The following is a 13,551-nucleotide window of genomic DNA, read 5'->3' as shown; positions in this document are numbered from 1 at the left end:
AGTAGTACGTACAAATCCTTTTTTGGTGCTTTATAAAACACAATAGACTTTATTTTTTTGTGCATAAAATAGCATATTTGTGATTATCAAACAATAATATAGTACCTCTACTGACAGTGCACTGTGTATTGTTTAGCTTTTCCATGCCGACAATTTCTTTACAGGTTATTGTGTCACCAGTCTCTAGACCATGCAACGTGTTGTCAAGGGTGGTCACAACACCAGGGTTATCCTGGAAATAAGAATTAGTCATAATTATTATAATGCAATTTTCTTTGTAGATGATTATGATGATGATGATGATGACGATGAAGATAATGCTGCTGCTGATGTTGATTAGATTCCCAGTATCATGCAATCGTGACAATGATTACAAAATTGATATGATAAAATAGTTGATGCTGAAAAAGACGATGATTACCAACACAACTCCACTTCACAATATTGACGATGAACATTATGATGACAGTTATCATGACAGCTATGAAAATAGGGGCTATGAAAATAAGTTATGGCATGAGATACATGAATAAACTAAGAACATTATTCTGAAGTAGCAAAACATTGCAAGAGAAGATCACAGGACAAACGTTGGAGTCCTCACTACTAAAGTAAAAGGTGGAGGTAGCGGTTTTGGTATAAATGTGAAAACGCATTTTCATGTCATGCTATTGAATTTTCAATGTCCACTGCTGTTTGCTGCTGTTGTCGTCTATGTTTTTTTGTTTTTGCTTGAGGTCCCTAATAAAAACCATCCAAAAAATTTGTCTTCTGGTACATCTGCCACATTAAAAATGACTATGAGCAACAGTATTGCGACTTGTCTGATACCTTGGTTATCTTTCCAATGAAGAATTCTTTTGGTTCCTCTCCAGTAGTATCCAGCACTTCAAACTCATTTCCAAAGTCACAGAAAAGACATCCAAATATGCCATACAAACTAGTACTGATAAACTGCAAATATAATCATAAAAGGATTATTTGTTTCAATAAAAATTTTATTAAATGAATAAGCGTGTGAATGTTTGGTATTCCACATTCCAGTGGTGGTCACTTAAAGTGGTCTGCTTACAGAAGATACATCTTAAGATTATTTAAGATATTCTATATCTAAACATTTCCCCTGAGAATCCAATGTATGTATTTACCTGTTTTTGTGGCTTTTGACTTCTACAATAAGAATTAACTTTAAGTTGTACACTCAATGGGGCATCTGTCAGGATCACACACTGGAAACCACAAAAAATATTTTTTAATGAAAAAAGGAAATAGGATAGCAATTAATGGAAAGTGCCTGAGTATTCTATCTCTCTTCTCTCTCTCTTTACACGAGAAGAGGAAGGATTGGCACAAAAAATAATAAAGTATGCATATATATGTGTGAGCACCCACGGGAAAACCAAAACACTGGGGCAGGAAGGGCCATTTCAGGCTTTTTTTGCTGAGTGCAAATCACAAAAGGACATATATTTAAACAATGATTTGTGATTACTGCAGTGTTTTGTGAATAGTTTGCTCAGCATGAATAGTGGCAGACTACGCGAAAATCTGCTAATTGTATTTTCTTTTAAGAAATAATCCCTTTTAAACGTAGGTTTGGCAATTACAAAATATGATTACTGATTTTTTCAAAGAGTACATTTGTTACATGGATACTCAGATTATTTAGAAAACCTAGCGAGATGTACCTGGTAATTTTTTAAAACATCTAAATTATTTTCATCGAGAGCGTCAGTTTGAGTATGCACAGACACATATGGGTTTAACTCAGCTACGCGACCAGCACTGGCTACTGCCCTAGAACAGAAATAATTCCTTTATGATTAGTACTGTAACTAATCACAAGATTTAGTGGGGTGAGAGAGGGGTCATAAAATCCTTTAAAACACAAGAGTTTAAATTATGTAGCTTTTTGCACAGCAAGGGTATTGTAGTTAAAGGGGAAGTGTCCACCCCTAGATCTGCCATGATTGATTATATATTATTATAACAGGTTATTATTTGATTCCCAAAAATACCCACAACCCCAAGACCCTCTCCCCACAGAAGAATTAATTCTCAGAGCCTTCCTCCTGAAATAAACATTCCCCTGGGAGTGGACAAAAAGGTAAAAGTAATGAATTTACTTTTTAATTTTTTTTGACATTCCACAGAGAAGCAAGGAAATATTTATTGCATAATGTCAGAAGGCCATTACTTTACCTGTTTCTAGATGATTTGACATCATCTTCTCTCAAAAAGAACTGGCTGCCTAAATCTGCCATTGATGCAGCTCTTGTGTCATGCAACGTGATTGACTACAGAATAAAAATCCAGGTAACTACCATACACAAACTAATAACAAATGTATAATGTGTATAAGTATTGCATGGAAAAAAGTTATTGTTTGTGGAAATTCAGCACAAGCTTCAGAAATTGAAATTTATAAATATAAAATATATGAAAAGCATATGAAAACTAATAGCGCAAACAATTAGGTTGTAAAGTGTTTAATCAATTTTTACCTTTATTCCAGCAAGGGTCAGATTCTTTGCTGTTGGAAAATGGCAACCGAAATTAATCACTAAATTTAACAATTATTCGCAAAGGTGAAGTTAATAGACATTTTTTCTAAAATTGTTTTATTGAACTTTTTTACCTTAATTAATGGTCACGCAAGACAGTCATTAATTAAGGTAAAAAAGCAAACCAATCAGAGCACCAAGTATATATTATAAATATAATAATCATGAAATAAGCTAAACATTCCACAAGGCTTTACTCATTTATATCTACCCCTAGTCCACCCACTTAGGAACACACTAGAATTTTGTATACTGGAGTTACTCACCTATCTCTACCCCTAGTCCCCCCACTCAGGAACACACTAGAATGTTGTATACTGGAGTTACTCACCTATCTCTACCCCTAGTCCACCCACTTAGGAACACACTAGAATGTTGTATACTGGAGTTACTCACCTATCTTTACCCCTAGTCCACCCACTCAGGAACACACTAGAATGTTGTATACTGGAGTTACTCACCTATCTCTACCCCTAGTCCCCCCACTCAGGAACACACTAGAATGTTGTATACTGGAGTTACTCACCTATCTCTACCCCTAGTCCACCCACTTAGGAACACACTAGAATGTTGTATACTAGAGTTACTCACCTATCTCTACCCCTAGTCCACCCACCCCACTCAGGAACACACTAGAATGTTGCATACTAGAGTTACTCACCTATCTCTACCCCTAGTCCACCCACCCCACTCAGGAACACACTAGAATGTTGTATACTGGAGTTACTCACCTATCTCTACCCCTAGTCCACCCACTTAGGAACACACTAGAATTTTGTATACTGGAGTTACTCACCTATCTCTACCCCTAGTCCTACCACTCAGGAACACACTAGAATGTTGTATACTGGAGTTACTCACCTATCTCTACCCCTAGTCCACCCACCCCACTCAGGAACACACTAGAATGTTGTATACTGGAGTTACTCACCTATCTCTACCCCTAGTCCACCCATCCCACTCAGGAACACACTGGCGTGGGCCATTTTCTGCATTGCTTGGTCACCAAGCATGTAGCGCTGACGACTGTATAAATTAAAAAATTGAAGTAAAATCAATAAAGAGTGGTTAACAATGACTTGTGGCATGAAGAAATGTATGAAGCAGGGCTTTTAAAACACTTCCCAATCAGAAACACAGTGGTTCCAGCCAATCTTCCAGCCAAAAAGACATTGAAGTTTAAGTTTTTGGCTATGTGTGATGGTTCACAGGAAAACCAAACTTGCAAGTTTGCAGTGGAATATAATAGAAGGCTTGCGCTGGCAAAATGGGAAGCTTGCCCTCTCATAACAGAAAGCACTTGAACCCTAAAAGGGAAGCTTGAACACTCGTGTAATGGGAAGCTTGCGCGTGTTTAGTGGAAAGCTGGCTCTTGTGAAATGGTAAGCTTGCACTTGTTGAAAGTTGGGCATAAGATGAATCCAAACATTTAAGTCTGTTGTTAGAATTGTCAACAATTGAGTTTCATCATCTCTGTCCTAATATACAGTATATGCAATATCTGAAATCTTAGATAATAACTACTCAATCAACTACAACTTTTTCAATCTGCGTTTAAAAGGGGTTTATCATAAGATGATAAAAAGGGGTTCATCATAAGATGATAAGAGTTTGAACTTACCTATACAGGGAGTCGTCTATTTCTACTTTGTTGGCCATTGTTAGAAACCGACAAGCCTTATCTTTCAGCAAAGTCTTTATTATCTAAATGGAACACACAAGCTTTCTAATGACAACAATAAAGAGTAACAACTTCAAATTAAAGAAGGTCTATTCAAAAGACAAGACTAATTAAATGTAGAGTTTGTTTCAATATGTCATATACAACCATTTGAATAAATCTCATTGGATTCATTAGCATCATAGGCATACTATACTAGCATTTAATTACTATATAGCGTAGGACACCACTTCCTGTAGTTGATTGACATTTGGTAGTCAGGTGGACTCGGTTTGTGTAAGACTTCAAGCTGGCATGTTTGGTTAAATAAATGGACAAAGTTTGACTGAGTTTCTAACAATAGGTTAGATTTTGTTGAATGTTTGACAAGAAACCTATTAGAGATATCTTTTTGAATGTATGTTTTCCCGTGCAGGGTCACATATGTTATTACACACTAAAACATTGGCCACACATGTTTGGCACAGAGTTTTTAATAGTTAATCACATAAAATTATTAAATGCAGTTGAAATGCAATATAATTAGCCTATTTTTCTGTCCCAGGACACATTCGGCCTACCTTCACGACATGGTGCAAAATTATGTAATCCACAACAGCACACAGATGAAACCCACACCCAATGGAATGGATAACTTTTGACTTTTAACTCAAACTCCCTATTACTTGAACTGAATTCATGCTCAGATAACATACTCAGATAACTGCTTTCAATAACTTGAATTATTTTTTATTTTCCAGGCTATAGTTACTAGGGTTCCACTCTATAAATGGGCACACACCCCTGGAAATCTGTTTCTAATATCATCTATATTCACAAGTAATCACACACAAAACAAAAACACAACTGCTCCAAACAGCTGCAATCTAAGAAAACCTCTGCGCTTATTTACATATCTTACAAAGACACTATAACAGAGAAGTGTGTGATAATACAAAGAATCTAGAAAAATGCAAATGTTTGGGTCGTTATTCTCCCCATAAATGCATCGATTTCAAGAGCAAAATGGGAAAAATTGTAAAGATTAAATTGCAGATAGTGGAAAATTCGCACATCTATCAAGAATTCCAGCAAAATTAATTAATTCTTAACCCGCTGAATATATAATCACGTATATAAGATCAATAAGCAACCAGTTTGTCTAATTTAATCTTATATATTTTGTTGATTTTCTCTGATTGCAAATCTGAATCATGCATTGGAAATATTGTGATCAGCGAATTTTAGAACATAGCTTACACAAATCTGCTCAAGACTAATTGTGAGAAGTTATTTCATTTATAAAACATCATTTACGGGTTAACTATCTTGCAAATACCTTGCTTCCAGTGCAGCGTATCTTACCGATTGCTAATACATCTTTGTTCCGCAAGAATCATTTAGACCGAAACAAACCTTCCTTCCTTAGACGTCCGATTTAGCCAGGCGTTATGCGCTGCACACATTACCGGGCTAGACCCAGGTCTCCATTATGTTGGGGGAGGAGTGGGAGCGACACTCGTTCCACATTGCGTTAAAACTTGCAGGGATGGAAAATTCATTGTGGTCAAGCATATTACGACGACAACAAGACGAATATTCTACCTGATTCCTCGGCAATGGAAAATCGTGTGGCGCTGAGATTTGGGCTAGTTGGAATCAAACTATGTGTGAGGATGTTGCCGTGATTGGAGGAAGTGTGCCTGCCCTGCGTCCGTTTTTGCGCTCGCCCCCAGGAACCGTGCGGCTTAGAATACAATATGGCGCCCGATCATCGCCCGATCACATCGAACGGAGAGGGTTTTCCGCGATGATAACCGAGTACCCCCTGCAAGCAGGTTACCAGACATACGCTGAAACGCTGTAGTGCAGCTTACAGCAATGCTGGATATTTCGATCCAACACCGCTATCTATACAAAGGAACTGTCTTAACCCTGTATTAGTCGGTTACTCCACGCACACAGCTCGATGTGAGATAGACTGAATAATATCGGGGTCTTTTTCGCGCTTGCTTTTCTTTCGACTAAGCGCGTTGCTTTAGTAGTGTGGTGGTTTGTAGCCTACGTGTAGCCGCTGACTCGATAGGAGATCAGAAAGTGAAGTTCCATGTGGACTGTGGAGCAACAGTGAATATTCTCCAGAGCAAATACGTATAGAAAAGCGACATAAAGCCAACGAAGAAAGTACTCCAAATATGGAACAAGTCGGAGCTCAAACCACAAGGAGTCTGCCGCGTGAACGTCACAAATCCGAAGATCAGAGAGAGCTTTGATGTTGAATTCATGATCGTCAAGGAGAACCTGACACCACTCTTGGGAGTACACACAATTCAAAAAATGAAGCTGATCAAAGTGCAGGAAGAGAACTCTGAAAAGGTGTGCGTCACCCAATGCAAGGTGTGCGAAGAGAGAACAACCGAAGTACAACAGCGAAGCAGATAATAGAGCAGTACAATGATGTATTTAGTGGCGACTTAGGGACACTCGAAGGAAAGCAGCATCTGGCTGTAGACCCGACCGTGCCACCTAACATCGCACCGTCAAGACGGGTACCTTTTGCGCTGAAGCCGCAGCTGGAAGCCGAGCTACAAAGACTGACGGACATTGGTGTTATAGTGCCTGTTGATGAGGCAACGGACTGGGTGAACAACCTTGTGGTGGCAACTAAGGAATCGGGAGACCTAAGGCTGTGCTTGGACCCTAAGCCACTTAACAAAACTCTGAAGAGGGAGAGATACCCCCTCCCAGTTATTGCTGATGTTCTCCCGAATCTTTCAAAAGCAAAGATCTTCACCAAAGTGGATGCGCGTAACGGATACTGGCACGTCCAACTTGACGATGAGTCCATCAAGCTCACCACGTTTGACACGCCCTTCGGCAGATTTGCCTGGAAGCGGCTACCGTTTGGAATCTCGGTATCTAGTGAGATGTTTCAAAAGAAGCTCACCCAAGCCTTGGATAGGCTGGACGGTGTACTCACGGTACATGATGACATGGTGATTTATGGAGTCAGCGAGGCTGAGGAAGAGGCACAGGATGATCATGACAAGAATCTGAAACGTTTTTTACAGAGGTGTAGAGAGCGCGGCGTAAAATTAAACAAGAAGAAGCTTCAACTGGGATGCGAAAAGATCCCGTGCTTGGGTCACGTGATCATGCGAGACGGCTTGAAGCCTGACCCGGATAAGGTTAAGGCTGTCCAAGAGATGCCACAGCCAACTGACGTAAAAGGCGTTAGAAGGTTTTGTGGGTTTGTCAACTACCTAGCCAAATTCCTCCCAAACCTGGCGAGCGTCATAGGGCCAATCCAGCAACTAACAAGGCACGATGTTGAATGGCAGTGGCAACCGGAGCACGATCAAGCATTTGGGAAGATCAAAGTGCTCACAAGCAAGGCACCGGTACTGAAGTACTATGAACCAGACGTGAAGCTGACTGTGCAATGCGAAGCCAGTGAGAAAGGACTGGGGGCCGCTCTAACGCAAAGGGGCCAGCCTGTCGCCTTTGCAAGCCGTGCACTAACAGAGACTGAACAAAGATATGCGCAGATCGAAAAGGAGAAGCTCGCTGTGGTATACTCACTGCAGAAGTTCGATCAATACGTCTATGGAAGAGAAGTAACAGTGGAAAGCGACCATAAGCCCTTAGTAGCGATTGTAACAAAGCCCTTGAGGAGCGCCCCAAAACGCCTACAGGGTATGCTTCTGAAGATGCAGAGATACTGCGTTACCATTGTATACAAGCCCGGAACGGAGATGTATTTAGCAGACACGCTAAGCCGGGCATTTTTGCAGTCATCAAAGAATGCACAGGGCGAGTTCGAGAGAATCAATGCGGTAAAGTTACTCCCAATCACTGACGAGCGTCTAGCGGAGCTCAAGAAACACACCACGGATGACGAGGTCCTACAGCAGCTGAGACAAGTGATTCAGATCGGCTGGCCTGAGGAGAGAAAAGAACTCCCTGCTTGCCTGATCCCCTACTTCAGTTGTCGGGATGAGCTAGCTATCTACGATGGTCTAGTGTTCAAAGGAGAGCGTCTAATCGTCCCGAAGGCCATGCGTGCAAGCATGAAAGAAAGGCTACACAGCTCACACATTGGGGTGAATGGATGCCTACGTCGAGCGAGAGAATGCCTGTTCTGGCCTGGCATGACCAGCGAGATAAAAGAATTCATCTCGCAGTGCGACAGCTGTTGCATGTACGACAACAAGCAGCAAAGAGAAACTTTGATGAGCCACGAGACGACAGAGCGTCCATAGGAGAAAGTCGTCATTGATTACTTCTCAGGATTTTGGGAGATTGACCAACTTACATCCGATTGCAAAGCACCAACCGTCGTCAAGAAACTCAAGTCCCATTTTGCTAGAAATGGAATTCCAGACGTAGTCATCAGCGACAATGGACCACAGTTTTAATGAGAAGAGTTCGCAGCGTTTACGAAGAGCTGGGGTTTTGAGCACAGAACCGGAAGCCCAGGACACCAGCAGTCCAACGGGAAAGCTGAAGCCTCTGTCAAGCAAGCCAAGACGCTCATTCGGGAAGCGAAATCTAGTAGGGAAGACATATACTTAGGATTACTCGCGGTCAGGAACACACCAACTGAATCGATGGGCTCTAGTCCGGCACAGCGTTTGCTAGGAAGAAGATGCAAGACCAGGCTACCAACAACGAGGGAGCTGTTGCGTCCCCAGACAGTGTCGACTGAGTTAATAAAGAAGCAGACGAAAGAGCAGCAACAACGACAGGCGAAATACTACGACAGGGAAGCTCGCGACCTGGAGCCTTTGTATGAAGGGGACGTAGTGAGAATGAGGCCGTTTAGGCTTGGGAAGAAGGAATGGGACAGAGCGACTGTCTGCAAACGGCTTGACGAGAGATCATATGAAATTGAGACCGACGATGGTACAACACTCAGAAGAAACCGTGCCGATATCCGGATGCAGCAGACACCATCCCCTGAAGACCAGAGCCCCGTACCGGCAGCCACAGTGCCTGGTCCAGACCCTCCATCAGTATCGTCACCAGCAGCTACGTCTGCCACGGAGAAACCCCCACCAAGCGACAAAAGACCAGAAACCCCTGCAAGACCAAAGCGGATCACCAGGGAACCAGTGTACTTGAAGGACTATGTCGGATCAGTTCACCGTCCTGGGCCATCGTGAACGATTCCAAAAATCCTTCACGATTTCGAAATCGTTCACGATTTTCAAAATCCTTCACGATTTTGGAAATCCTTAACGATTTCAAAATCGTTCACGATTTTAAAAATCCTTCACGATTTTTAAAATCCTTCACGATTTTTAAAATCCTTCACGATTTTGAAAATCCTTCACGATTTTTGAAATCGTTCACGATTTTGAAAGTCCTCCACGATTTTGTAAATCCTTCACGATTGAAAAAGGGGGGAAAAAAAGAAGAAAATGTTGAATTTATGATCGCGTGAAACTTCAAATAATACGCTTTTCTATACGATGCCTATGACTACGCAACCCCTCTCTGCCAATCCTGGGAACGTGCCTGCTATTAATCCCGTTTAGACATCGGCGATCTCTTTTCGCCCTCCCACACACGAAATGAAAAATAAATAGGAGTTTGAGTAAAAAGAGGGACCATAAATATGTGTAAGAACAGAACGCTATAAGTTCTTTAACAGATGCCTCAGTCTTAAATTTTGTAAAAACGTAATCAGTACAATAGATTATTAATAATGTTGTGCGCGGGTTTGTTTATCAATACTTCTACACAAAAGTACTTCACAATTTATTGAAAAAAGGAGAGATGTTGCTTTTCGTAGTATTTTACTAAGACTGTGAACATAAGGTCGGGATCCGAAACAATTAGGATTACGTGCGAGCTCCATTTTTATTTCCATAACATCGCGAGAAGAAGAACTAATCTAAAAACACCGTAAATCACATTAGCGTACAGTATCCAATAAGCTACATGCACCCCATAAAATAGAAGGCCCAAAGAAAAAGGCTGTCACACTAACACTGTTTTAATATCAAATAAGTATACATAATAAAATAATCTTTAAAAATCAGATCCTTATTATGACGTATTGTCTCGTGATTGAGGTCTGCCTTCCGAGGCAATCGAGTGAGTCGACGAGGTCCTCTCTTCGGCTCTGAGATATGAAAAAGACAAATTTCGAAAAGGCCGGTCACCATCCACAATTAATGGTGGATAGTGACCGGACTGAACAGTGACAATATTTGCATTTAGAGTTTCAGTGAATATATTTCCATAAAGCATTAACACGTTTTCTCAAATATCATCTATAACCTTGAACACTGATCACACTAAGTCACAGGGGGCTGTACTAACGTGTCAAAAAAAACACACTTGTTCAACTGGAATGACACCGCCTAAATCGACCAGTCCTAAAAGCAACACTGAATGATAGGTGCTTCTTAGTTGCTTAGCGGACATCTACACCCCTATGTTACGTGCCCGAACTGACCACAGGCCTTGGCCATTGGCTGCACAGCGGTATATGCAGCAGGCTCGACATGACGGAAAAACATGACGTGACGCTTCAAATAAGCCCATTTCACATCGAGTAAGGCGGAGAATTTCTCTGAGTACTTAGTAACTTATAGCAAACAAAATATCAAATATCAAAACACAAATAAGATGAGGCAGAGGTGCACATAACCAGATTTTGGCTTTTTAAGATAATTTTTCCTTGATCATAATTGCCCTGTGTATCAGTTCAGGAACGAAAAGCTCAAATTCCAATGACACTTTACAAAAGATCGCATCAATTTAAAAAAAGTCGCACTTGCTATTTTGTTTGCTATAAGTTACTAAGTACTCAGAGAAATTCTCCGCCTTATTCGATGTGAAGTGGGCTTATTTGAAGCCTCACGTCATGTTTTTCCGTCATGTAGAATCACCTTAGAATGAAATCCATTAAATGTCATTTATATGCACCTTGTGTGGCCAAGTAAAAATAACAAGACATATAATTCCAACCATACCGTTTTGTAAAGGATAGTTTTTTCACCCACCTTTCGCTTGAACGAAATAACGGTTTCGTCGCACTTGCAAACATGGTTCGGGCCGCCGAACGGATAGACTGGGCGATCGACGACATCCCGCGAGCACAATAGTCTTAAGGCCCTGCAGACTTTTCCAACCATTTGAGGTGTCATACCTAACATTGTGCTTGCCTGCACTTGTAAAACTTCCACCGACCAGAAATATATGAGAACAACGAGCTTCGAAAGGGGCGTCTTGGGAAACAATTCGAAAAAGCTGTTGGTTCTTAGGCTCCTACGAATAAGGCAACGCGGACATTTCCTAAGAGAACAAATAGAAGTTATGAGATTTCGCCTACTACGTCCTTAAAGAAGATATATCATGCAAAATTATCATTACTTACCAAATTATCATTACTTACCACTGATAACCATCGATATGTGTTGCTCTTTCTTTAAGCTCCATGTTAATTCCACACATCCCGCAGTAGAGGGTGTGGAGAAAATTTAAAGTTAGTAGCCAATCGTAGAATTCTCTACGCTGTCCACATACTACTTGAGCAAGCTGTAATATATTTTGCATGTTGATTTTTTTTTTATATCGTGTTATTTGTTGCTGTTGTTATGAAACGTTAGCCCAGACTTCAAGTTTCTTAATATATGCCCAGAGTCTAAGGTAGGATGTGCGGACAAATGGACTTCACACCTCAATTTCTAAAGAAACATGTAACTGAAAGGCCTTATTGGCAACCAAACTGATTTGTTTTGTTTTGAAAGAGCACAGTTGTCTTTGAGAGCAATTTGATCGGGGTATTTGGTGGTAGGACTCGATGCGCGCGTTTCATCTCTCATTTCGCCGGTGAATAAACCTGTTTAACTGCTGTTTCCGCGGTATTAATGAACGGAAAGACATAAACGAATCGAAGTAACGACCTTTAAGAAGGCCAATCACGCCGTCATTTTACACCCCCGCTCAATACCGAGTGACACAAAGCATCCATTTCCATCGGCTAATTCAAGCAAGTATAAACTGAAGTCCTTTCAATAAAAAATTGTCGTCAAAGTATAATTATTCAATTGTGAATGGTTATTTATCTTGCAAATAGACCATGCATTTTTAACGCAAAACAAAACAAAGGAGTGTCAGATGGACATCCTTTAAGCAATGAGTACAGATTGCAGTCATCGGAATAGATGTGGCTTTGTTTCGCACGGACACTACTCAAACCATCGTGAAGCACAGGTGGGCTGGTGGCTATCACACTGGCCCCTCGACACTGCGGCCCGAGCTCGAGCCCCGGTTCTGTACTCGTGAAAGACGCCAAAAGAAAGTCCTCAAAGTGCTACCCTGGCAACACCTCGCCAGAAAACTAAATGAGACTTGTTTGAAAACATCGAAATTCTGAATGGTGCTTTTGGCTATGAGATATGGGACGTACGCAGCCTATAGGCCTGCAGTTACTGGACTGCAAAAGAATTTGGCGATCTTATTTGCATTAAGAGGGCAAAAAATCAAATGCTTACTCATTCATTTTTATGCACGTAGTTTTATATATATGATGAGGATAAAAACTATAATTTTCTTAATCATGTTAATATACAGATGATTTCCAAACATATTGTTATGTCGTTCAGTGCCACGCGACGAATGAAGTCCTATTTCAGATCGAGGTTGACAGAGGATCGTGTAATATTCTGAAAAGTCTGACGCATTGACGCCAATTTTAAACCCAAAAGCGGGAGTTATGAATTCTTCACGGGGATGCGGGATAAGGGGCCACGCCTTTATTCAGCTTCTGAATGCTATGACTGCAACTTGTTAAAATCCTGCGTACGCCCCTGCTTTTTGGGTCTTTGTGGAGAGCAGCTCCTCTCTCTGCCTTATCAATGAAGTAGAAAGTATCCCTCAATTACCCCCAATTGGCTTAGGATTGTCAATGGTGATGTTCTTGATTTTTCTAGTTCCTCCTTTTCTCCGTAGCGTATTATCTGTATGATACTTCCATTTGGGGAGAAATGATAATTCAAGGTGGGAGAAACATGTAAGGGAAATATTTCCACTAATAAAGAAGTTGGATCCACATAACTGATTATCGTGATGGTTTAAGGAATCGTGTGCAGGTGTTACAAGTCCTTAGGGGTAAGAATTGTTGTTGACCACACCCTCAATGCTATCCGTCTAACCCGGTCAACTTCCCTCCCCTGTTATGACAGTAGGTTTGTGGGGAGGGAAGTTGACCGGGTTAGACGTATTCCTAGGGACGACACATTGAAAGACAGGCGTAAAGGTAAGAATGATAGTGTACCTTTTGTAGTCACTTTTCATCCAGCTTTACCTAAT

The 13,551-nt window shown here is 40.9% G+C and overlaps 1 protein-coding gene across 7 annotated transcripts in view; it reads right to left on the bottom strand.

The window, feature by feature from the left end:
- The window catches only part of LOC5510370 (ubiquitin-like modifier-activating enzyme 6), a 34,648-nt gene extending 28,963 nt beyond the window's left edge, over window positions 1–5,685 (bottom strand). For 3 of the 7 annotated variants that reach the window (XM_048727828.1, XM_048727830.1, XM_048727831.1), the window contains exons 1-9: window positions 5,564–5,685; window positions 4,186–4,268; window positions 3,496–3,590; window positions 2,505–2,533; window positions 2,203–2,297; window positions 1,689–1,797; window positions 1,149–1,229; window positions 832–954; window positions 106–232 (exon numbers count right to left, since the gene is read on the bottom strand). In XM_048727828.1, coding sequence (XP_048583785.1) covers window positions 106–232; window positions 832–954; window positions 1,149–1,229; window positions 1,689–1,797; window positions 2,203–2,297; window positions 2,505–2,533; window positions 3,496–3,590; window positions 4,186–4,223 — 697 coding nt within the window. In that variant the 5' untranslated portion in view covers window positions 4,224–4,268; window positions 5,564–5,685. Of the gene's footprint in view, window positions 1–105; window positions 233–831; window positions 955–1,148; window positions 1,230–1,688; window positions 1,798–2,202; window positions 2,298–2,504; window positions 2,534–2,830; window positions 2,847–2,895; window positions 2,915–3,155; window positions 3,193–3,495; window positions 3,591–4,185; window positions 4,269–5,563 lie in introns of those variants that run through there. The other 4 variants (XM_048727829.1, XM_048727833.1, XM_048727832.1 and 1 more) reach the window with 4 other exon arrangements.
- Between the last annotated feature and the right edge of the window lie 7,866 nt (window positions 5,686–13,551).

Source organism: Nematostella vectensis, chromosome 5 (assembly GCF_932526225.1).
Source record: "Nematostella vectensis chromosome 5, jaNemVect1.1, whole genome shotgun sequence".
Lineage (NCBI taxonomy): Eukaryota > Metazoa > Cnidaria > Anthozoa > Actiniaria > Edwardsiidae > Nematostella > Nematostella vectensis.
Note: the sequence above shows the minus strand (reverse complement) of the source record. Positions and strands in the feature narration are given on the sequence as shown.